This window comes from Salvelinus namaycush, chromosome 41 (assembly GCF_016432855.1).
Source record: "Salvelinus namaycush isolate Seneca chromosome 41, SaNama_1.0, whole genome shotgun sequence".
Taxonomy (NCBI): Eukaryota; Metazoa; Chordata; class Actinopteri; order Salmoniformes; family Salmonidae; genus Salvelinus; species Salvelinus namaycush.
In genome coordinates this window covers 17,626,745-17,653,557 of record NC_052347.1, presented here as the reverse complement: position 1 = coordinate 17,653,557, position 26,813 = coordinate 17,626,745, and the positions used below count along the sequence as shown (strand labels likewise).

The following is a 26,813-nucleotide window of genomic DNA, read 5'->3' as shown; positions in this document are numbered from 1 at the left end:
TTTGGTAAATTACTGTTTTATGTGTGTTGCACTGACAGGTTCACGTCACAGATAAGAAGAATCCATCTCTGAGCTGTAATATTCAGCTATATTATTAAGGTACTCTATTACTACTCTCAATTAGCTTGTCTCAATGTAGTGGTCTGTTATTATCATAATTCATTCAGTGATTACCGATATGGTATTTGACATGCCACTGGTGAGGATGTGAGAAAGAGAGGGATAGAGAGAGGAAGAAAGAGAGAAAGAGGGAGATAGAGAGAGCATATTTAGAAAACCTCACCAGTTTTTATTCTAATCATATTTATTCATGTCTATCCTGTTATACATAATCCATTATGATTCCTGCAGAACTGTATCCTCCGGTGTTTCTATCGGTCACTCTGTCGCTCATTTCTTCTCCTCGTCTCCTTCTTTCTTCTCCTTTAAGACTGGGGAGGGCAGAGAGAGAAACTCACCATGAAAGAGAGGCTTGAGGGGGATTATCCTACTTTAATCTCCCTCCCTCCCTCCCTCCCTCCCTCCCTCCCTCCCTCCCTTCCATATATATATATATATACATACATACAGTGGGGAGAACAAGTATTTGATACACTGCCGATTTTGCAGGTTTTCCTACTTACAAAGCATGTAGAGGTCTGTAATTTTTATCATAGGTACACTTCAACCGTGAGAGACTGAATCTAAAACAAAAATCCAGAAAATCACATTGTATGATTTTTAAGTAATTAATTTGCATTTTATTGCATGACATAAGTATTTGATCACCTACCAACCAGTAAGAATTCCGGCTCTCACAGACCTGTTAGTTTTTCTTTAAGAAGCCCTCCTGTTCTCCACTCATTACCTGTATTAACTGCACCTGTTTGAACTCGTTACCTGTATAAAAGACACCTGTCCACACACTCAATCAAACAGACTCCAACCTCTCCACAATGGCCAAGACCAGAGAGCTGTGTAAGGACATCACGGATAAAATTGTAGACCTGCACAAGGCTGGGATGGGCTACAGGAAAATAGGCAAGCAGCTTGGTGAGAAGGCAACAACTGTTGGCGCAATTATTAGAAAATGGAAGAAGTTCAAGATGACGGTCAATCCTCCTTGTCTGGAGCTCCATGCAAGATCTCACCTCGTGGGGCATCAATGATCATGAGGAAGGTGAGGGATCAGCCCAGAACTACACGGCAGGACCTGGTCAATGACCTGAAGAGAGCTGGGACCACAGTCTCAAAGAAAACCATTAGTAACACACTACGCCGTCATGGATTAAAATCCTGCAGCGCACGCAAGGTCCCCTTGCTCAAGCCAGCGCATGTCCAGGCCCGTCTGAAGTTTGCCAATGACCATCTGGATGATCCAGAGGAGGAATGGGAGAAGGTCATGTGGTCTGATGAGACAAAAATAGAGCTTTTTGGTCTAAACTCCACTCGCCGTGTTTGGAGGAAGAAGAAGGATGAGTACAACCCCAAGAACACCATCCCAACCGTGAAGCATGGAGGTGGAAACATCATTCTTTGGGGATGCTTTTCTGCAAAGGGGACAGGACGACTGCACCGTATTGAGGGGAGGATGGATGGGGCCATGTATCGCGAGATCTTGGCCAACAACCTCCTTCCCTAAGGAACTAAGGAGTGGCGCCGTAAGAAGCATCTCAAGGTCCTGGAGTGGCCTAGCCAGTCTCCAGACCTGAACCCAAGAGAAAATCTTTGGAGGGAGCTGAAAGTCCGTATTGCCCAGCGACAGCCCCGAAACCTGAAGGATCTGGAGAAGGTCTGTATGGAGGAGTGGGCTAAAATCCCTGCTGCAGTGTATGCAAACCTGGTCAAGAACTCTGTAATTGCAAACAAAGGTTTCTGTACCAAATATTAAGTTCTGCTTTTCTGATGTATCAAATACTTATGTCATGCAATAAAATGCAAATTCATTACTTAAAAATCATACAATGTGATTTTCTGGATTTTTGTTTTGAAGTGTTGAAGTGTACCTATGATAAAAAATTACAGACCTCTACATGCTTTGTAAGTAGGAAAACCTGCAAAATCGGCAGTGTATCAAATACTTGTTCTCCCCACTGTGTATATATATATATATATATATATATATATATATATATATATATACTGAACAAAAATATAAAAGTAACAAAGTGTTGGTCCCATTTTTCTGTTATTACTCTTAAATTTTGTGCACAAATTTGTTTACATCCCTGTTAGTGAGCATTTCTGTAACAAGCCCTTTTGTGGAGAAAAACCTGGCTCCCAAGTGGGTGGGCCTATGCCCTTCCAGTCCCACCCATGGCTGCGCCCCTGCCCAATCATGTGAAATCCATAGATTAGGGCCTTATGAATTTATTTAAATTGACTGATTTCCTACTATGAAGTGTTACTTCGTAAATTGTTGTGTTTATATTTTGTTCAGTATAATATGATGATTTGTATTCTGTACAACTGCCTGAATCATACACTCACAATCTCTACATTTAATCTTGTTAGGGAAAATTACATACTATCAGAGTGTTCCCAACAAGCGATAATCATAAGTCATAGATTGTGAATCCATGACCAACTTTGTAATAATGGGTTTAACGGGTGATAACTGATGATTAGTTAGACAACTATCGACTGCCAATAAAAGTCTGTCTCATGCTGAGTATGATAGGAGTTGTAGTGTGTGTGTGTGTGTGTGTGTTTGTACATGTCTATGTGTGAATGCGTGACAGTGTGTGTGTGTGTGCCAGTACCTCGGACTTCCAGCCTGCACTCCACCTCGTCCTCCCCCAGGTTGTTGATGGCCTTGCAGGAGTACTTGCCCCCGTCAAACTGGCCGGGCTTCCTGATGTTCAGGGTCAACACCCCCTGGTTGTTCTGCATCAAGAACTTAGGATCCTCCCCAATGATCATCTTGTTCTTCATCCACACTATCTTAGCCTGAGGTGAGGAGAGGACGGGTTAAGAGAGGAGGGAGGGACTTTAATTGGGGAAACATTTGGCCTTGAAATATAAATCACCAACTCACTAGGCAATTTTCCATTGACCCCGGTTTATTCGACAAAAGCAATATCATTGTAACATGTGTAATGGAAAGGCAGATATAGGAGACATTTTCTGAAGAACGATAACAATTCTATCCATTCAACAGGGGTGGATTTTAGTAATTTTTCTTTATTTGTGAAAAAATGATGACGGAAATGATGTTTTTCAGAATAAATGATGATTGCCTAATCATTTAAGGTACCCGGGGCACGTGATGTCACCGAGTAACTATAAAGCTCCACTCCACATTTAATTCTAATTCTATGCTTACAATATACATTTTTCCAACTACACTGAACAAAAATATAAATGCAACATGTAAAGTGTTGGTCCCATGTTTCATAATCTGAAATAAAAGATCCCAGAAATGTTCCATACGCACAAAAGTTTATTTCGCTCCAATTTTGTGCACAGATTTGTTTACGTCCCTGTTAGTGAGCATTTCTCCTTTGCCAAGATAATCCATCCACCTGACAGGTGTGGCATATCAAGAAGCTGATTAAACAGCATGATCCTTACACAGGTGCACCTTTTGCTTAGGACAATAAAAGGCCACTCTAAAATGTGCAGTTTTGTCACAACACAATGCCCACAGATGTCTCAAGTTTTGAAGGAGCGTGCAATTGGCATGCTGACTGCAGGAGTGTCCACCAGAGCTGTTGCCAGATAATTTAATGTTCATTTCTCTACCATAAGCCGCCTCAAGTCGTTTTAGACCAGTCCAGGACCTCCATATCCGGCTTCTTCACCTGTGGGTGTCACACCTGCTCCCGTTCCCCCTCCCTGGCCCTCGAGGGCGCCAGGCTACCCGTCATCATATACACCTGTTACCAACATTACGCGCAGCTGCGCTCTTTGGACTCACCTGGACTCCTTGACTTTGTTGATTACCCTCTGTATATCTGTCTGTTCCTTGGTTGTGTTCCGTGTGTCCGCATTATTCCGTATTGTGTTTGTCATATGTTCTTGTTTACCTGTGTGCTGATGCTGTTCCTGTCGTGTTCTATGTCTGTTCCTGAATAAATCTTTGACTCCCCGTACCTGCTTCTCATCTCTGGGGTCAGGTCCTTGCAGTGGGATTGTCTGAGACCAGCCACCCGGACAGCTGATGAAACTGTGGGTTTGCACAATCAAATAATTTCTCCACAAACTGTCAGAAACCGTCTCAGGGAAGCTCATCTGCGTGCTCGTCGTCTTCACCAGGGTCTTGACTTGACTGCAGTTCTGCGTCGTAACCAACTTCAGTGGGCAAATGCTCACCTTCGATGGCCACTGGCACGCTGGAGAAGTGTGCTCTTCACGGATTAATCCCGGTTTCAACTGTACTGGGCAGATGGCAGACAGTGTGTATGGTGTCGTGTGGGCGAGCGGTTTGCTGATGTCAACGTTGTGAACAGAGTGCCCCGTGGTGGCAGTTGGGTTATGGTATGGGCAGGCAGGCAGGGGAGCAACTTTGGTTTGTATCCAGTTGGATAAGTACTCCAGACAGCCTACCCGACCGCTCGGAGACTTCCGCAAGGTCCTAAAGCAGTTTCCTCGTTTTGTATCACATTCGAATGATAAAACTGTGGGGGACAAAAATGCAACTTCAGAATGGGGGGGGGGGGGGGGGGGGCATGTCCCCCCCGTCCCCAATGAAAGTTGCGCCCCTTTGGGCATGTATAAGCTACGGACAACAAACACAACTGCATTTTATCAATGGCAATTGGAATGCACAGAGATACCGTGACGAGATCCTGAGGCCCATTGCCATGCCATTCATCCGCCGCCATCATCTCATGTTTCAGCATGATAATGCACAGCCCCATGTCGCAAGGATCTGTACACAATTCCTGGAAGTTATGACATGTCACACATTGAGCATATTTGGGATGCTCTGGATCGACGTGTATGACAGTGTGTTCCAGTTCCCGACAATAACCAGCAACTTCACACAGCCATTGAAGAGGAGTGGGACAACATTCCACAAGCCACAATCAACAGCCTGATAAACTCTATGTGAAGGAGATGTGTCGCACTGCATGAGGCAAATGGTGGTCACACCAGATATTGACTGGTTTTCTGATCCATGCCCCTACTTTTTTTTTTAAAGGTATATGTGACCAACAGATGCATATCTGTATTCCTAGTCATGTGAAATCCATAGATTAGGGCCTAATGAATTCATTTCAATTTGACTGATTTCCTTATATGAACTAACTCAGTAAAATCTTGAAAATGGTTGCATGTTGAGTTTATATTTTTGTTCAGTGTACAAAAATAATGTTTCTTTGCAGTACATGGATTGTCCTGACTTTCAGGAATGCCTGAATTCGGGCTCCCGATTGGCACTGCATCTCAGTGCTAGAGGGGTCACTACAGACCCTGGTTCAATTCCAGGCTGTATCACAACCGGCTGTGATTGGAAGTCCCAAAGGGCGGCACACAATTGGCACAGCGTCGTCCAGGTTAGGGTTTGGCCAGGGTAGGATGTCATTGTAAATAAGAATTTGTTCTTAACTGACTTTCCTAGTTAAATAAAGGTTAAATAAAATAAATAAATAAAGAATTGCTGCGACTTGCTTTTCTGGTTAGCTGGATGCAAGTTTCACCATCCAACTATTTCAGAACTACAGGAGTGCAAGTTTCCCAGTGGCACGGACTGTGGAGTTATGTTGGCACATGAGAATTATTAGAATATGGCAAATATTAGTCAATTATTCTATTCATGCTGGCTTTCATTTGTACTTTAGGCTACCTGAAACATGAAACAGATAGGTGGGAGGGGATACAGGTTGTTGCCAATTTATTAATGTAAAATTTGCCTAAATGGGTAATGGAAACACTTCAACCACTACATTTGTACTTTAGGTGTAACATCATTACGTCCAGCTGTTTTTATCGACACAAGATCGTTAAATGGAAACCCACCCTAGCAGGCAATTGTCGCATCTATTTTCTATGCCAACTTTCTAAATGTTGAAAAATCACCGGACAAGTTAATGGAAACATAGCTTGTGACACACAAACGCACCTTCAAACAGCTTCTTGTTCTCGCTCTCTCAACACACACTCAAACACTTAATTACAGTACTGCCCCCCCCCCCCCCCCCCCCACACACACACACACACACCCTCACCTTAGGGTAGGCCCGGACAGCACAGCTGATGGCAGTACTGTAGCCTGCAACAACAACCCTGTCCACTAGGGGAGCTGTAAACTTGGGGGAGCTGCTCATGTCCTTCTCTTTGAAGGCTGGTTTGTTGTACTCCAGATCTGAGGGAGGGATATAGATGGGGACTGTGATAGCTGTGTTTATTAGGCTATATAATAATAATATTAATAAATGCCATTTAGCAGGTGCTTCTATCCAAAGGGACTTACAGTCATGCGTGCATACATTTTACGTATGGCTGTCCTGGGAATCAAACCCACTATCCTGGCATTACAAGCGGCATGCTTTAGCTTTACCAACTGAGCTACAGAGGACCACATAGTATATCATGTTAACTATTATATCTACATACTACATTTGGTTTAGTATAGTGTGGTGTAGTGTAGTGTAGTGGTTCTCAAACTGGGGTTCGCAAGAAGGTTTTGGGGGGGGGGGGTCGTCGCAAGTTTGAAACGGAATGTGAAAATGTGTAAAATATTTTTTTCACACATTTTAAATCAGCTACATAAAGTTTAGCAATCTGCTACGAACACATCTTTGCCAGAACAATAGGCTACCTTGCAATTTCATTGATTATTTTCACATTTTAGAAGTTTTGGGTGGCTAGTACTGGCTATATTTCTAAAGATAGCTGTAACACTGTAACAGTCTTTTTTTAACTTATGGGGTGAAGATGTAACATATTCTGGTGAATTTATTACGAGATTTGTGAGGAATAAAAAGACTACAGACAGACCGTGGTTAGGCTGTTAGGGTGACTGTATTACGGCCACGCCGGCGGTCACGAGTCATGACCGCAGTCAAATTCCATGTGACCGTTTAGTCACAGTAACTAGGCTTCTCCAAGCTCTGATGCTGCTGATGGTCATTAGTAGCCTACCAAACTTGCTAACTGCCTGGTACTCAGCACTCTATTGTTCCTCTAATCACTCTGACATCAATGCAAATGTAATCGAAAATCAAAACACTTCATGAGAGCCCGTGAGAAAAGCCCATGCGTGAGAAAACAGAGTTTTCACGGCCTCTTTTAAAAAGAGGAGGATCCCGTCAGCTTTCTATAGGCTAGGCCTACTATATTTATTTCTCAACTTTCATAATATTAAGCACATTGCTTCTCTTTATAAAGGGAGTATAGCCAACCTGGCTGGCATGAAAATGAACCACGTGAAAATCACCCATAGGCCTAAATGTTTTGATAAGGTTTGTATCACACAACTAAAGTGGCCAAATAACTTTGTAAACTTTGGCTTTACAACCAGTGTAGAGCCTAACTGGCATACTTAGGCGGCGTGTGAGTTTCAAATTTGGGGAAGATCATTTTCACCATAAAAATCCCCCTTAATAATATAGCATTACATGCATAATCTCATTTGTGGTTACTTTTTAGAATGGTGTTTTCCCACTAATTGATTGCATTTTGGAACATTTGCACTTACAGCCTACTGTCGTGTGCGCATTGCTGCGCTTATAATGTGAAGAAATCGCCTAATAGTTTATCAACATTTTAAGCTAAACGTTCTGATCTGTTGCATCAGCCTCATTGCCTTTAAAAGTTTTTTTGATGCGAGTTGTTGTATTAATTTGGGATCTATCGCATCCTACAACTGTCCCAGACTAAGTTTGGAATATTTCTTTCTCACACAGAAGGCCAAGTTGGCCAACAGAATAGGTCAACCTTTGTACTATGGGGGATAGTAGATTGTAGATTGACATACTGTAGGCTAGCGCTTACCCTAACCATGGTTTCCATCCGATCCTGCAACCTCCGATACATACAGGTAGGCCATATGACCCAGCTTGCTCTGGACTCCAGAGAAGTGACATGATATCCCTAGTTGATATTGGTGGCTAATAACTATGAATTACTTTTTTTTTTTAAATAAATGTATCCCATTTTCTCCCCAATTTTCGTGGTATCCAATCGCTAGTAATTACTATCTTGTCTCATCGCTACAACTCCCGTACGGGCTCGGGAGAGACGAAGGTCGAAAGCCATGCGTCCTCCGAAGCACAACCCAACCAAGCCGCACTGCTTCTTAACACAGCGCGCCTCCAACCCGGAAGCCAGCCGCACCAATGTGTCGGAGGAAACACCGTGTACCTGGCCCCCTTGGTTAGCGCGCACTGCGCCAGGCCCGCCACAGGAGTCGCTGGAGCGCGATGAGACAAGGATATCCCTACCGGCCAAACCCTCCCTAACCCGGACGACGCTATGCCAATTGTGCGTCGCCCCACGGACCTCCCGGTCGCGGCCGGCTGCGACAGAGCCTGGGCGCGAACCCAGAGACTCTGGTGGCGCAGTTAGCACTGCGATGCAGTGCCCTAGACCACTGCGCCACCCGGGAGGCCCCTCTATGAATTACTTTTAATCTCAAAATGCTGGTGTAAAACTCAGTTTATTTCTAGATCTTGCCTTTTGAAGGTGCATCACTGTTAATGGTTGTAATGACAGGCTACATTTGCGCAGCGATGGTGTGTGCGTGTGCGTGCAGGGGGGAAAAGTATGGTGTAGTATTGTAGTGTGTTACCGGTTTTGCCTATGATGGCAGTGTTCTTGCTGAAGGCCACCTCATCGCTCAAGCCACAGATGTTCTCACTGAACACACGGAAGGAGTACTCGTTCCCCATGACCAGGTCAGACGCTGTGCAGCTGGGCCGGCGGTTGTGCTCATACACTGTGAACCAACCCTGACCAGAGAGGGAGAGGGAGGGAGGGAGGGAGGGAGGGGGGAGAGGGGAGAGGGAGGAGGGAGGGAGGGAAAGATGTTTACAGAGAAGTAGAGAGGTTGAAAAAAAAGGGGAGGATATGTGGATATATAGAGGCAGATGTTTGAGAACAGAGGACGAGGGTAGAGAAGGAGAGGTGAGGTGGATACACAGTAAAGAAAGAGAGAGCTATAGAGAGAGATGAGGAAAGACAGAGGAGGGAGTTGGAGACCTGGGTCTTCTTGTCAGCCTTCTGGATGGTGTAGCCGGTAATATCAGTGTTGCCTGTGTCTTTGGGGGGCTTCCACTCCAGAGCAGCGTTGAAGCCCCACACCTCTGTTACCATCACATTTATAGGAGGACCTGGCTTGTCTGTGTGGGGGGGGGGAGGAAGTACATCTGTGTGTCAGTGAGAAAGAGATCTCTTTTAACAGACAAACAGACAGCGAAAATGGAGCATGTGGAGTGTGTCTCATGTACGTCAGTACTCCAGCATGTTTGTCATTAATCCTGGTCTCTGACGTGCTGCTACTGTGACTAAACGTGTGTGGGGGCTGATCTGAGGAGGCTGGGCCCTCTCATTAGCTCACCTCCCAGCAGGGGAAAGGAGACAAAGACCCCTAATCCCACCCTAATCCCAGTCTACACACCAATAATGCCAATGGAACCCCACTGCATAATCCACCCACCCAGCCATACAGCACCCTGACCCTCACACGGGTGCTAAAAGGAGCAGGAAGGAGGGAAAGAGGGGAGGGAGGGAGCAAAGCGACGGTACGGTGGCAGTCAGGGCAGGAGGGAAGGATTAAGAAGACAGGAAGAGAGGAATCAGCCTCTTTGATGATTCCCTCCCTACTTTGGAGTCTTAGACTCCCTCCGAGGATTAAATGAGGAATTATCATCACATTAAACTCTGGGGTGTCATCCTAGATTTAAGTCATTGCATCATGGTGGCTCCATATTTGACTGTAATAAGTAGTAAAACATACTAGGTAGAGTGACTGAAGGGTGAGCGGGGACATACAGTTACAGTGGCAAGAAAAAGTATGTGAACCCTTTGGAATTACCTGGACTTCTGCTTAAATTGGTCATACAATTTGATCTGATCTTCATCTAAGTCACAACATCAGACAAACACAGTCTGCTTAAACTAATAACACACAAACAATAATACATTTTCATGTCTTTATTGAACACACCGTGTAAACATTCACAGTGCAGGGTGGGAAAAGTATGTGAACCCTTGTATTTAATAACTGGTTGACCCTCCTTTGGCAGCAATAACCTCAACCAAACGTTTTCTGTAGTTGGGGATCAGACCTGCACAACGGTCAACAAAACTGTTTCAGTTCAGCAATATTCTTGGGATGTCTGGTGTGAACCGCTCTCTTGAGGTCATGCCACAGCATCTCAATCGGGTTGAGGTCAGGACTCTGACTGGGCCACTCCAGACACTCCAGAAGGCGTATTTACTTCTGTGTTTTGGGTCGTTGTCCTGTGGCATCCCCCAACTTCTGTTGAGCTTCAATTGGCGGATAGATAGCCTTACATTCTCCTGCAAAATGTCTTGATAAACTTGGGAATTCATTTTTCCATCGATGATAGCAAGCTGTCCAGGCCCTGAGGCAGCAAAGCAGCTCCAAACCATGATGCTCCCTTCACCATACTTTACAGTTGTGATGAGGTTTTGATATTGGTGTGCTGTGCCTTTTTTCTCCCCACATATAGTGTTGTGTGTTCCTTCCAAACAACTCAACTTTAGTTTCATCCGTCCACAGAATATTTTGCAAGTAGCACTGTGAAACATCCAGATGCTCTTTTGCGAACTTCAGACGTGCAGCAATGTTTTTTTTGGACAGCAGTTGCTTCTTCTGTGGTGTCCTCCCATGAACAGTGTTTTACGTATCGTAGACTCGTCAACAGAGATGTTAGCATGTTCCAGAGATTTCTGTAAGTCTTTAGCTGACACTCTAGGATTCTTCTTAACCTCATTGAGCATTCTGCGCTGTGCTCTTGGAGTCATCTTTGCAGAACGGCCACTCCTAGGGAGAGTAGCAACAGTGATGAACTTTCTCCATTTATAGACAATTTGTCTTACCGTGGACTGATGAACATCAAGGCTTTTAGAGATACTTTTGTAACCCTTTCCAGCTTTATGCAAGTCAACAATTCTTAATCTTGGGTCTTCTGAGATCTCTTTTGTTCAAGGCATGGTTCACATCAGGCAATGCTTCTTGTGAATAGCAAACTCACATTTTGTGAGTTTTTTATAGGGCAGGCCAGCTCTTACCAACATCTCCAATATCGTCTCATTGATTGTATTCCAGGTTAGCTGACTCCTGACTCCAATTAGCTTTTGGAGAAGTCATTAGCCTAGGGGTTCACATACCTTTTCCAACCTACACTGCGAATGTTTAAATTATGTACTCAATATAGACAAGAAAAATACAATACTTTGTGTGTTATTAGTTTAAGCACATTGTGTTTGTCTATTGTTGTGACTTAGATGAAGATCAGATCTAATTGTATGACGAACTTATGCAGAAATCCAGATACATCCAAAGGGTTCACGTATTTTTTCTTGCCACTGTACATATGGCCTCCATCCCAAATGGAAACCCTATTGTCTATATAGTGCACTACTTTTGACCAGAGCCCCTAATGATGTTGGTGCCAGTGACTGACCTACGATCTGGATGTGTATGTCAGCCTTGTCCTGCATGTTGTCTATCTGGACAGACAGGGTGTATGTCCCAGAGTGGTCCCTTTCTACCGAGCGGATGAACAGGATGGTGTCAAAGTCACTGGTGCGGATGCCCACCGACTTATTCTCCAGGGGCTCACCGTCTTTCAACCAGTTGACCACGGGGCGAGGCTTCCCCTGGGGAAAGACAGGGGTGACATGGTCAGTGAATGAAAATGACATTTACTGAATTAAAGAGTGAGATGCTGCTACAGGAGAAGTGCAGGAGGAACACCCTAAAGTGAGAAAGGTGTAGACTGGCAAGAATATCCCATTTTCTGATTGGTTTGTTTTTGCATTACAGGACAATGATTGCTCTTCTTTCACACACTGAGACCCAGATAACATGAAGTCAGCCCTGTCTCTAGCCTGGGGAAGGTTACTACTGTGTGGTGCTAGGTGTTCTCAGACCTGGAATGGGATGACCAGGTTGATCTTCTCTCCCACTTTCCTGATGAACTTGGTTCTTAGCTGGCGAGGCAGGCGGATCTTTGGGTACTCTGAGACATGGAGGGAGACAGAGAGGAATGTCAACACAGAAGTAATGGAAGTGGCTGTGTATACCGTGTGTGTTAGAGGTCTATGGAGAAGTGTGTGTGTGTGTGTGCGTCCATGCATGCGTGTGAGTCTGACCCATGATCTCTCTGATGGTGACAGACTGTTTCATGGTGCAGGGGGGGCTGCGTCCAGCGATGTTCATAGCCACCACTCTGAACAAGAGCTTCTCTCCTGTTGGCAGCCCCTTCACACGGTACGTGTTCTTGTCCACTGGCTCCTTATTGGCTGCCACCCAGTTATCCTCTGAGGGATGGACCAATAGCAGAAGAGTATTCATTGTCATCCACTTGGAAATGAGATGGTTCATCTGTAGGGTTTTATAGGAATTCTATAGAGGAATTCTATGGGAGCGATTAGTGAATTAGAAGGAATAATAATGTTATTGAACAATCCCCAAATCCTCCTTCACCTCCTTCTTTGCACCACTCGATTATGTACCCATCAACGCCCCCTGCTCCAACCCTCTCTGGAGGACGCCACTTCAGGGCACAGGTGCTGTCTGTCACATCCTCCACCGTCAGACGAGTGGGCTCACTGGTAGGGGCTGAGAGAGAGAGAGAGAATAGTTAAGAGGAGAGGAAGACCGAGGTAAGCTGTATAAGTAGAGTATCAGGAGATTGAAAGGCTTCTCTCCACTGCTCTAGTAATAAGTGTCTACCCACCTATGGGCATGAAGGGCTTTGAGTTGCCGCTGGGCTGGGAGATCCCGATCCCGTTGACAGCAAACACTCTCATCTCATAAAAAACACCCTCAATCATCTTCTTAGCCTCATATGTGGTTGACTCAAACACCTCAAAGTTCAGCTTGGTCCACCTGGAGGAACCCTGCTTCTTCCTCTCCATCAGGTAGCCTGCGAGTGATGTCATCACAGAGCGACATTACATCATTACAGACCGACATTATCACAGTGACATCATCACAGAGCGACATTACATCATCACAAAGCGACATCATCACAGAGAGACATCTTCACAGAGCGACATCTTCACAGAGCGACATCTTCACAGAGCGACATCTTCACAGAGCGACATCTTCACAGAGCGACATCATTAGATCTTACCAATGTAATGAGAGAGGTTAACAGATGCCTGTTAACTTCTTTGGGGTAGGGGGCAGTATTTTCACATCCGGATGAAAAGCATGCGAAGAGTAAACGGCCTGCTACAAAGCCATAAAAGCTAGAATGTGCATATTATTAGTAGATTTGGATAGAAAACACTCTGAAGTTTCTAAAACTGTTTGAATGATGTCTGTGAGTATAACAGAACTCATATGGCAGGCAAAAACCTGAGAAAAAATCCAACCAGGAAGTGGGAAATCTGAGGTTGGTCGATTTTCAACTCAGCTCCTATTGAAGATACAATGGGATATTGGTAATGTTGCACTTCCTAAGGCTTCCACTAGATGTCAACAGTCTTTAGAACCTTGTCTGATGCCTCTACTGTTTAGTGGGGCCGAAGGAAAGAGGAATGAGTCAGAGGTCTGCCAGCAGCTACGAGCTGACCATGCGCGTTCACATGAGAGTTTGCTCCCGTTCCATTTGCTTTTCTGAAGACAAAGGAATTCTCCGGTTGGAACATTATTGAAGAATTATGTTAAAAACATCCTAAAGATTGATTAAATACATCATTTGACATGTTTCTACTGACTGTTACGGAACTTTTTGACATTGTCTGCTTTTAGTGAACGCACAAACGCGCTAACAAAAGTAACTATTTGGACATAAATGATGGACATTACCGAACAAAACAAACATTTCTTGTGGAAGTGGGAGTCCTGGGAGTGCATTCCGACGAAGATCAGCAAAGGTAAGTGAAGATTTATAATGCTTTTATGACTTTTGTTGACTGCATAATATGGCGGCTATATTTGTGTCTTGATTGGGCTCTGAGCGCCGACCTCAGATTATTGCATGGTTTTTGCTTTTTCCGTAAAGCTTTTTTGAAATCTGACACAGCGGTTGCATTAAGGAGAAGTGCATCTAAAATTCCATGCATAACAGTTGTATCTTTTGGCAATGTTTATTATGAGTATTCCTGTAAATTGATGTGGCTCTCTGTAAAATCAAAGGATGTTTTGGAACTTCTGAACGTAAGGCGCCAATGTATACTGGATATAAATATGAACTTTACCAAACAAAACATACATGTATTGTGTAACATGAAGTCCTATGATTGTCATCTGATGAAGATCATCAAAGGTTAGTGATTAATTTTATCTATATTTCTGCTTTTTGTGAATCCTCTCTTTGGCTGAAAAATGGCTGTGTTATTCTGTGAATAGGCACTCACCTAACAATCGTTTGGTTTGCTTTCGTCGTAAAGCCTTTTTGAAATCGTACACTGTGGCTGGATTTACAACAAGTGTATCTTTAAAATGGTGTAAAATACATGCATGTTTGAGGAATTTTAATTATGGGATTTCTGTTGTTTTGAATTTGGCGCCCTGCAGTTTCACTGGCTGTTGAAGAGGTGGGACGCTAACGTACCCTAGAGAGGTTAACCCAGAGGGAAGAGAGTCTGATAGCTCAACAGATAGATGTAAAAATAGGAAAGGTGCACCTTTGATGGGCGCACCCCCGTCAAATTTGGGGGGATCCCATGTAATGGTGGCTGTGTCCTCGCCAACTCCCATACATCTGACGTTCTCTGGAGGGTTAGGCACATCTGGAGTGGACAGGGAGAACAGTCAGGACAGAACATAGAGGTGTTCTCACCAGCTCAGAATGGGTTCTAACTTAATGTCACATCTATTATTGAATCTCTCTTAGTGAATTGTTTTTAAATATCTGTTTACATATATATTGCATAAGAGGGGAGAACAAGACACAGAGAGAGAAAAGGGAGAGAGCAGGGAGATGTGGGGGAAAGAGGAGAGGAGTGTAGAGAGGAGAGTAGAAGACTGGAAAGAGAGAGGAGAGAGAGAGAAGGAGAGAGAGAGTACCACTGACCAACAATCTTGACGGTGAGCTCAGCCCTGTCCTCTCCGGCTGGGTTGGTCACTATGATGGAGTACTGGCCTTCGTCTGGCCTCTCCGCCCCCTCAATGACAAAGCTGCTCAGAGTGGTCCTGGTCTCCACCCTCACTCTGCCCTCCGCCTCCGATATCACCTAGAGACAGGAACAGGGAGGGCACTTAGACAACTGGACTGACACTGTCTGGTGACTCAACTACTGGGTGTAACCTGGATGGCCTAATGGTTGGTTAATGTGAGTGACACCCTGCCTTCCTTAGAGAGGCATGCTGGGGCAGGGGTTTGATGTGTGTGTGAGGAGGAAGTAACAGAAGGACTAGATCCTCACAGTGTCTCCTTTCATCCAGCACACAGTGGGGACAGGCTCTCCTGTGATCTCCACATCAAGGCGGAGCTTGTTGCCAGCCACCACAACAATGGTGTTCTTGCTGCCCGTGCTACTGGTGTCCAGGTGGATTTTGGGAGGGTCTGTGAGGGGCGGAGGAATGTCAGAGAGGGACAGGTGGTCCTGGGTGATTATCACAGTATTAAATACACTGTAATAAATAGGTAATGCCAACGGATGATAGATGACAATAGCCACACCTACCTTGGCGTGGAACATATTCGATCTTGATTTCTGAGATTAACAGGGAAAACACATGAATCAGTATCGTTTAAAATACAGGCTCTGCTTCATTGTACTCAGTAAAACTTAGGAGTCTCTCTCTCTTTCTTGCTCTCTCTCACTCACTCACTCACTCTCTCTCTCACTCACCAATGAAGTTGAGTTTAGCGGAGAGGGAGAGTGCGTATCCTTCAGGGACAAAGGTGTAGTTTCCTTCGTCCTGCGGCTTCACGTCATCAATCGTCAGCTTGTGGATCCTGGAGAACCAACGGCAACCCAACGTTACCAAGGAGACAACAGACACTTGCAGTGACCCACAATTATGCAAAGCACAGTTACCCTGGCAACATGCTTCATTATGCAATATCAAGTAAAAAAACGCATGGGATAGCTCTCTCCCTGCATGACCAGTGTTGCCATGGTAAAACACCTGCCATAGGTGGGTCTAGCTAGTAAGAATATGTACTGTACTGACAAGGTCCCATGGAGAAGGAGAATTTGAGGATGTTCAGGCCTGTCTGAAGTTACTGCAACTCAATGAGGACCCCTCCCCCCCAAGGCCCCAGCAATGTGATGCCATACCTTCCGATGTGTGACATCTTGATGCGGTTGCCGGGTTTGACCTCTACACCGTCCTTGAACCACTTGCCCACCACCTTCTCATCAGACACCTCACACTTGAACATGGCCTGTTCACACGCTTTCACCGACAGGTCAGCTATACTCTGCAGAACCTCCAGCTCCTTGGCTGAGCACCAGGGGTAGAGATGAAGGAAAGGAGAGAGAAAGAGAAAACAGAAAGGGACAGCATTTCAGACTCTTTCAAAAATGAAGTTAATAAAACATTTCCTTATTTAGTGTACTGTATGATATCTGTACCTTCCACTTCCAGTTCTCCTTTGGATTCTCCCCCGTTAGTGTAAACATAGTACATTCCGATGTCCTCTATGGTTGCTTCATTGATGACCAGAGTGTGTTTCTTCCCATCCTTCTTTATCCTGTACTTCCCATCCTTGGTCAGCTCAACTCCATCTTTCATCCTGAGCACGGGTGAGACACACACAGATATAGAAATAGCGTTTAACAGCAGTGAGAGACACATACACACACAAATGCCACAGCTGTAACAGAGATTGATTGATTTAGTTACTTAGTCATTTGATTAAAAAGGGTATTAGTATGAGTCTCTCACCATTTGACGTTGGCTCCTTCCTCTGACACCTCACACTCAAACTCCACCTTCTCTCCCACCACTACATGCACATCATCCAGCAGCTTGGTGATGGTGACCGGGGGCTCTGTGGATAGACACAGACGTCAACACAACTCATACACCTCTGTCGTGTCTTTACTATCATTAAATTGAAGACTTATAGTTTTTATCAAAGATTCTCTGTAATTAGTTATTACGCGATCAACTAAATAATAACGTAACTAATTATCTAGGAAGTTGGGGCACCAGGGAAAGTATTCAGATTACAAAGTTATAATTTCCCAATATAACCTTTCAGATATTTTCATATCTGATCGATAGTCTTCTGATTAATGATTTATTTATTTTACCTCACGTTAGTCTCATTCCAAACGTCGTAAATTGTTGGTTATCTGCACGAACCCAGTCTTCACTATGAGTCATCCATACATCAATTGTCTTAAATCACTTATTTATTACTAACTAAGTAATTCACAGAAATGCATAAACAAACAAACAAACTTGGTAAATGTGGTTACATGAAATTATAGGAGAATATGCCCTAGTGGGCTGAACCGGCATGGCGGCTTAGACAAAGGGAAAATGGGGGGGGTCGACCAAGAAGTCACTACAGAGTTCATAATTATAACAATCGACATGCTAATCCTTTACACATGAACGCTCACTCATTCGGGAACAATTGCAATCAATATATATATATTTACGCTCAGTGTGTCGTCTTGATCGCTGGAGAAAAGTTAGTTTCTGTTGGAGAGTTTCGTCCGTCTCTCTCTCTCTGTCTTGGTTAGTGGATAGTTCAGAGTGACATTCGTTATAGAATGGATGTTTCGGCGGTTGTCGTTCTTCGCGTTCAATGATACCGAATTCCTAGCTGCAGACTAGTAATCAATATCAAAGACTTGTTCTTATTCTGTCGGTATCGATAGTCTAAGAGTTTAACCACGTGGTATGGTTAAAAGATTCAGCAATGGTAAACAACCTTCGTTCCCCTCCTAATGGAGAAAAACATGGTCTAGTGATAATTTCTCAGAGTTGGGTTTTTATTCGGAATTGCAGAAAGGGGCTGTCCCAGGATGTCTGACCCAACTGGGCTCAGGGGCAGTCCTCTGATTTAGTTCAAATCAAAAGGGAATTGTATTTTTCTTCATTAAACAGTCCAAAATCATATTACACAATTATACAAACAGTATCATACTCACTCATTCATCTTATACAACAATTAGATGTAAACCTCATATCTGAGGCTATTATATAAACAGCGGTATGGTAATGTAGCCACACAGTCTCCCATGGGTTTCCCCAAGTTGAGACAAACGGACCAGTTAATAGCTGGAATCTTCACCGATCTTTTATACTTTTTCCGGAACATGAAATGTGTTCGTACCTCAAGTTCTGTGAGGTGGAAGGATTTCCTTTGTTCTCTATGAAAGTGTACCCTCTCTCTAATACTGTGTGTCCATGAGGAGATTCTCAGGAATTTACGACGTCTCTCTGACCACAGCAACCTAGTTGAAGGAGGAAAGGGGGAGGCAGGGAGTGGCAGGGAGAGGGGGATGGGGCTTGCTATACCCAAACAGGCAACGTCATGACACCTCATACAAACACCACACACACAACCACACTTACAGGAAAACTCACCAACCAAGACTTGATCACTCAACACCAAAGTAAGCAGAAGAATAAGGAGGAAGAAGTGGAAGAATGATGAAGCTGCAGATTTCATGGCACAGCACTGTATACTGTGCTAACACAAAGACACGAACACCTAACATGTACCAGTCCGCACCAGGATTCGATACCATGTTTCACAACAACACAATGTCCTCCATAGTCTCCGTTAATACTGCTATAGAAACAGAGAACTGAGCTGTTGTGGTACGGGGGAGACAGTACCTCAGGTCTCCGGGAAGGTGACATCATCATCACTGTGTCAATGCGTGATGCTAAGCTAGCATCCGTTAGCTGCCGTCCTCTACATCCACCTCCCTCTGACCTCCTTCTTTTCCGCAGCAACCTCAGCAGATGATAGACATCAACTCTGGGATCTGAGTCACGGCACTACTGTAACATGAACCCGTCCGCCGCAGGCTCCCATACAGTACCATGCTCACAACAACAACGTACTCAGAAGTTTCCGCCAAAAGTGCTATACCGCAAAAGCCATGGATGTTTTTTTGGGGGGGGAGACAGTACTTCAGGTCTCCAGAAGGTGACTGAACTGTGCGATCGATGCTAAGCTAGCTTCCACTAGCTACCATCCGCTAAACACAAATACACCTTCTCTCACGTTAGATACATCAACACGTACGCCATTGATATAAACACTGACAGAAACAACAGGGACGTCTAAATACACACAACATATAGTAGACTGTGGTTGTCGCACTGGAATGGCGTCTGTGTGGTGAAAGCTTACCCGTTGCTGTAGGGTCTGATAAATGCAAAAACAGGATGAAATGAATGGGCACAGAGAGAGAGCAAAGCACGTGATGATTAAGGAGCAAATGCATCTTTGCATCTCTACCCAAAATCAACAAGACACACAGAACACGCATTAGACACGCTACAAACTGGACAACAAATACAGGATGACAACGTTGTGCAAACTTACTGTTCATAGACATTAATACACACATACATATAAACATTGAGACATGTACTGCATACACAGTAAATGTTGACAGATACTACACACTCAAAGACACTGAACTAAGCAGGGAACAACTCCCTCCCCTCAAACACCCTATGTAAAGATGAGTGTTTACCTTTGACAAAGACTTCAGTGAAGCTCTTCTCCTCTCCCACCACACACTCATAGGCTGCATCGTCAGACAGGTTGCACTTGTTGATGGTGAGTGTCCGTTTGTTGCCCACGCACTCAAACACATACCTGACATGACAGACAGACAGGGGCAGAGAGAGACACTGTCAGAAAACAGAGAGGACAGACAAAGACACTAGTGACCGAGTGTCGCTCACTCAACTCATCGACAAATGAATGACTCACACGCTCACATAGTCAAATATACTGACAATCACGCATATTCACACACAGACACACACAGACACAGACACACAAAGCAGCCAGTCCCACTTGGCAGAGGGTTTGATCTCCACTCCGTTCTTCAGCCATTTGACCTGAACGTTGGGGTCATGGAGCTCAACATGCATCTGGGTCCTCTTGCCCTTGTCCACAGAGTAACATTGCTCTAGCTTCTTCAGGAAGGCTGAGGGAGGGAAAGAACCACTGTTATGTCTCCAGCCTTTACACACCAGACACAACAACCAGAATAACCCAAGCAACACTACACCAGACTACCTCCCTTTCAGAGCCCATCAGGCATTCACTATAATAAAGCATTCCCTGTCCCAAACACTCTCAAGTAGAAATGCCCACAGCTTGCCTACTTCCTCCTCCAGTACCCCCCCCCCCCCCCCTTTCTCTCCCCTCACCGTCACTCTTCTTGGGTTCCACCTTCTTCATCTTCTTCAGTCTCTTGAGCAGGCCCCTGAGGTCTGTGATGCCGTAGTCAAAGGCAATCTTCTCATAGTCACATGGCTTAGCATCCTTCAGGATCTCCCACACATCCACATCCTCTTTGGGCTCGTCCCTCGCCTTTTTTTCCCTGAAAGAGAGGGGGAGAGGAGATTGATTGTGAGTGTGAGTATGTGTGATTGCTCATAATGGAGTTAACTCCACTCCTACCTTTTTTTGAGGAGGGCACTGAAGTCCAGGTCACCTGCATCCTCTCCTGCATCTCCCCTGGGGACAAGAAAGGGTACGAGTGGGAGAATTAGGTTTCCTACAGTGTTAGGTCAGGTTAGAGGAGTCGGTCATTTCAAACATAACATACAGTATACTGTACATACAAATATACTTGTTGTATATTAAGGTTTTACATAAGATCAATCAACAATTAATATCTGTGCTATTTCAATGCTATAGTAGTGAATCATTGTTTGTTTACAAAAAATATGGAAGTGAACGAATGGTACTGGACATACAGTAGATGGTACTACACTGTACTCTGCTAAGACGAACACACACACACAAACGTCCACACCCACATTCACTTTCCCTGACGTAAAGACACATCAACGATACAGTATTGATATAAAAGTTATAACAACAGGGACGGAATTCCCATATACACACAAATATACAGACAGTACACTGTGGTTGCACAGTATCGCACAGTGTCTGTAGCCATGTCTTACCCTTTTTTGGCGCCTTTAATGCCTCTGATAACACAAAACAGGATGGTAATGAGTGAGCATATAGAGCATATTGGGAATCAATAAGGCGCATACTGACACTTTGCCCGCCTAAATTCACTGGGACATAAAAAACAGCATACTAGTGTACACACACACACACACACACACACACACACACACACACACACACACACACACACACACACACACACACACACACACACACACACACACACACACACACACACACACACACAGTATTGACCTCTATTTGTTACTGTATGTACCCCAAACACAGATACACTGTACATGTACAAGGCTGTACATTGACACATATATACAAGGTAAATACTGTGTAAATGTACACGCACAGGTACTGCTGATACACACCCACACAGAGCTTTTCTTACACTCTCATAAAGATCCACACATATGACACCTCATGATTGCATCTCTAATGTATGTAATCCATGGGAAATATACACTAGTTCCACTTGAGGCCTTGTCAATAGGCCACACTCAGACAGACGTACAGTACCAGAAATAGCCTCACATGACAAAGAACACATGAGGGGAAGCACGGGCTATTTCAGATCTGAACACACACAGTGGACAGATGAAGAATTCCAAAGGTGGGAATATGGAAGCACACGGAAGGGAATCCCAAATAATATATTCTGAACACACACAATGGATTGAGGTTCTGGAAGAAGCTTAGGACAAGGCTGCCTTATAACAGAGAGGCAGCAAGGCCAGACACGGAATCGCTGAGGAGGAAGATGGGGGTACACACGGATGAATCGCAATGACTGGATTCTCCATACTTACTGACAGTGGGAGTTGGAACGCAAAGACCGCCACATACTGTGGCAAGGCCAACACTAACCCATCCAGCTCCCTTTGGGGTGTTGAAGGTTTTTTGGCATCTTGGGTTTTCACACTTTAATTCACGATTGTAACGCATCTATTTTTTCATATCTTTTCATTCTCTTTTTCTTTTCTTCATACCAAAATTCACAAAATAAACACAAAAACACAATCTGAAATGGTCCTTTGCACGTTGTGTTTCCTTTCTTACCCTTGCTTTTTTGTCTTTTTGTCTGATTAGGAGAGGAAATCATATTTGAAACAGTAACTAGAGTGAACTGACTGGCGGCAGCACTATGCCAACAAACACAGAGGGATTTTCTACAGCTTCACAGTGAGAAACAGAGCTGCTGCACACATATTGAAACACAAGTCTTTGGAGACAGGGAAGAGAAGACACACAAATACAGAGACAGACATACAGGGATATACATAGTGAACAGACACAGAAATAGAAACATACGGACACAATGTACAACTGAAACATAAAAACACACAAACAAACATACAGGTTAGTCACAGAGACACATTAGTAAGTCACAGAGACACATTAGTAAGTCATAGAGACACATTAGTAAGTCACAGAGACACATTAGTAAGTCACAGAGACACATCAGTAAGTCACAGAGACACACCAGTAAGTCACAGAGACACACCAGTAAGTCACAGAGACACATCAGTAAGTCACAGAGACACATCAGTAAGTCCCAGAGACACACCAGTAAGTCACAGAGACACACCAGTAAGTCAAAGAGACACAAATAGACATGAATGCACAGATAAAGACATAAAGAAAAAGGCAGATGTGTAGTACAATGACAGACATACAGTGAAGCCAAAACACACACAGACAACGTGAATGACACAGATATACCAAAGGCACCTACAAACACAGATATGGGAGCCAGAAAGACAGTCAGGGGAAGATATACTCACAGAGTGGGACAGATGCCCAGAGGCAAAGATAGAATAACCAACATATGTGAGGTGGGAGAGAAAGACAGATGATATGTTGAATGGAACCACCCTGACAGTGACACTCACGATCGCTTGAAGGCATCCAGGATGTTGGCGGGCTGCTCCTCTTGTACGGCTGAAACATGACAGAGGGAGGGAACGATGAGAGGGACACTGGACTAACTGACAGACAGTTGAAAAATCAGGATGAATAATGGACTGAGTACTGACACTGAAACACATATACACTACCTGCTTTATCATTATACATTCTGTATCAAATATTGAATGACTTACTGACAAACTCACTGACCACAGGTTAAGTGACAGATACATGACTAAATGGCTGACAATGATGGCCTGGGAGGGACCCACCTTCCACTGTGACTTCAAATGTACAGCTGTCACACTTGTCTTTGGAGGTGACCTCACAGCGGTAGCCACCGGCGTCTCCTTCCACTACTTTGATGATGCTCATCTCATATGTGTAGACCTGGTTGAGATAGTGAGAGAGGAAGACATAAACCCTTACAATATATATACACACACACACACACACAGTACACACACATACACACACAAAAGAGTAACACAGATGTACAGTAGACTTTCACTTGTACAGATTTGAGAGAATGTGAAAACAGTGACACACACACACACCTTGGAGTTCCTGTCATAGGCCTCTTTAAACTGCACGTGCTTGCCAGCCTTGCTGCCCAGGTCCAGCCACTTCCCTTTCAGCCATTTCATGTTGGGCTTCCTCAGCAGGTCAGATGAGTCCACTTTAGCCACAAAGGTGACGTTCTTCCCTGCCACCCACAAATTACATAGAGCAATCAGAAATTCTGACCTCTGGATAATGGTGTTTTTAGGGTTCTTATCCATGATCCATATGTGAGTGTTAATCCAAACTTCAGAGTGCTACAGTATGTCAGAGAGGGGGAACAGGGCAGGGGTCTCACCTTTGATTACTGTCGTGCTCTCTGGCCTCTCTACAAATAGTCCGGTCAGCTCGGACTGCCCCCCTGGGACAGTCTCTAAAAGTAGGGAGAGGTCATAGAGGTCAGGGGTTAGAATAAGGTCATTGATGACTGCTCATCAGACATCATAGACACAACAACATCAGTGAACAGACAAGTAGAGACAGAAAACCAAACATTAGACCAAAGCACCTAACCTTTGTTTATAAATACCATTCATTTATTAATATTTTGTCTACTAGGCAGCAAGATCAAAAGGTCAGAGGTAAAGCTTGTCTTTGTTCACCCTGTGACTTATTGAGACTTCTTGTATCCACATTTAGCAACAGCTTTTCTCAAAGACAGAGAAAAGTGCTGCAGCATGTTTTTCCACTCCCTGAAATGTCTCCATTATTCTAATGGATGATCATGAGAAATCATGTCACATGACACCAGTCTTGTATTTAACTGAGGGTCAGTATCCAAGCGTCTAGTCAACACCAGAAGAGGGCCTCTAACAGCAGTAAGGTAAGGCCACCTGGGAATGAACAAGTAACTAAAAACACATCTGAAGACGTGTTTATCCATCCCTTTCCACTAGTCTTCTCCCACTTTGACAAAAGTAAATATAGCTCTTTAATGTTGTGATATTATCAAAGCATGACTGCTTGCTCCTGTTCCTTTGTGTGCTCCCTCCTTTTCAAAAAAAGGATTGCATTGATTTGTGTCAGCAGAAGGACAAATACAAGCTTAAGTATTTGTTTGTCTTACCATCATCGGGCAATTCTGTATCAGGGAGAAAGAGAGAGAGAGAAACACAGCGGGGGAACACATTAGCTGCAGTATCTTTACTGTAATCTGAAAGATGAGCGTTTACTGAGCAGCTATGAAAACCTGACCTGCAGGTGCTCTCTCACACACACACTTAACGTCTCTCTGTTCCCTCTCTAACTTGGATGAACATTTCCTTTCTTTTCAAAATGGAGGTAAAAACTAGACGGTTAATGAGTTATTTCCTCAGTCGTCAAATTCAAACCAGTTGGTGACACTGTACTCATCATTACTATTATTATTATTATTGAGAATTTAGGGGAATTATTAGCTGTGCAAACGGAACACCATTTATTTGTTCTCTCACCTTCTGAATCTGACAAGAGCTCTATGGAAAAAGAGAGTTTATAAGCATAGAGAAGCAGGTAAAAAGCCATATCGATTGACCAATCGATTGGGTGAAAAGGTTGTCGAGAGAATGGAACAAGGGTCAGGAATCAAGTGAGGTCATGCACCTCCATAAACTCAGAGTCACAACGCCTATGCCCCTCTCTCTGCTTTTATGGGCTCAGTTAATTTGATTGGAATCAAGTGAACCCTGTGCACAGATCCAGGCTCAGTTCTCTAGTGTGATTTAAATCATTTCAGTAAGAATGTGAATAGGTCAAGCTGATCCTGGACCAGCACCCAAGGGACACTTTTCCTTCAGCTCTCTACACCATTTCACTCTCACATTGGAAACTCGCTGCGGTTTGAAACTGTGAGAGGTTGGGAGTGCAGCGATAAACACCTCAAATGGAACAGCAGAACCGGCAACCATCAAAACCATAACAATTCTTCAGTAAGATCATTTTGGGGGATAATGCGTATTATGGGAAATATTACTGTAGGTAAATATCACTTCATTCATTATTACTGTAACACTTGAGGAACAGATAATACCTTGATATTTCATATCAACATCTTTTGCAATACAGTGATTAATGATAAGGGATATGGTATTGTGCAGGAACAGTATTTGAACTAACTCAACAAAACAGCAAAACTTATCATCAACTTATCCTTCTATTAAACCATTACCTTAGTAAGTGCACACATACACACAGGTCACGATATATACCCAGAGTAAATATATACAGTATATATCATTTTGTCATTTGTAATTTAGATTACGTTTTCACTCTGCATCAATTTCAAGTCAAGGTCATTTGATGTTTAATACAATTCCTTCACTTGGATGCTTTGGCGAAACCATGATACTGTATCATGTAATGTCTAATCTCAACAGATGTTTTTTCCCAAAAACATGAATATCATATTAAGCACTAAAGATCATCTTAAGTCCATTCATAAGCAATAGAAAAATGATGATTTTATGCCATTTTGCCAATATGATCTTTATGTTTTTGGGAAACTCACCACTGATCTCTAGTAATTAGTATCAGTCGGCGCTGATATCACAACAACTATCTGTCAGACTGATTCTCTGGGTCTAACTCCTCAACAGATGATTCCTAAAGACCTCTATATAAATGATACAGTATCCATAAACCCATAAAATAGGCCTGCAGGATCTTTTCCATTACTGACTGCCATCTACAATGGTCTGTACTGCTACAGTCAGACTATGAAGGCCTTCGCCAGAGCAATCCCAGGATTCAGTAGTCTCCGTTTGTCAGTCCACCGTGATGGACACTCAGGTCACCGACACACCGTGTCGTGACTGAGACTGACAGACATGCACGTTAAACAGGTGATTGACAGGAAGCAGGGAAGCATACGAACACAAACACAGAGGGGGAGTTGTGTATTGTTTCCTTTCCTTACCATCTCTGCACTCACTTCCCTCTGAATGAAAAGAAACAATTGGTACATAGACATTAGTACTGCGGACAGCGAAGGGTTAAACAACAACCAAATATACTGTCCCTGTGTATGGAGTCTGTGACTGGAGAAAAAGGTTATAGATATATGAATATATGAAATACTAGATCATAAAAACAAGACATACAAAAATACATAGGCTTACCCATGATGACACTGGCATACAT

The 26,813-nt window shown here is 43.8% G+C and overlaps 1 protein-coding gene across 1 annotated transcript; it reads right to left on the bottom strand.

The window, feature by feature from the left end:
* Positions 1-26,813, bottom strand: LOC120034025 (myosin-binding protein C, fast-type-like). Its single transcript, XM_038980418.1, has 27 exons — positions 26,792-26,813; positions 23,995-24,069; positions 23,693-23,841; positions 23,408-23,525; positions 23,120-23,168; positions 20,697-20,753; positions 20,444-20,616; positions 20,085-20,217; positions 19,756-19,880; positions 16,970-17,075; positions 16,657-16,817; positions 16,360-16,525; positions 15,928-16,034; positions 15,760-15,789; positions 15,499-15,638; positions 15,147-15,306; positions 14,758-14,862; positions 12,858-13,046; positions 12,605-12,739; positions 12,271-12,438; positions 12,049-12,137; positions 11,580-11,775; positions 9,127-9,266; positions 8,717-8,876; positions 6,153-6,289; positions 2,742-2,928; positions 1-431 (listed from the first exon to the last, which is right to left on the bottom strand). The coding sequence occupies exons 1-27, from the start codon at positions 26,811-26,813 to the stop codon at positions 391-393; spliced, it is 3,318 nt and encodes a 1,105-aa protein (XP_038836346.1). The 3' UTR covers positions 1-390.

Excerpts from the sequence above, each read along its gene's own strand:
- LOC120034025 (XM_038980418.1), bottom strand. The coding sequence starts at position 26,813 with ATGTATGCCAGTGTCATCATGG. Across the intron at positions 16,035-16,359 it reads AAGATGTCACACATCGGAAG|GATCCACAAGCTGACGATTG; the intron begins GTATGGCATCAC and ends TTGGTTCTCCAG. Across the intron at positions 8,877-9,126 it reads AGGCTGACAAGAAGACCCAG|GGTTGGTTCACAGTGTATGA; the intron begins GTCTCCAACTCC and ends CTCTCTGGTCAG.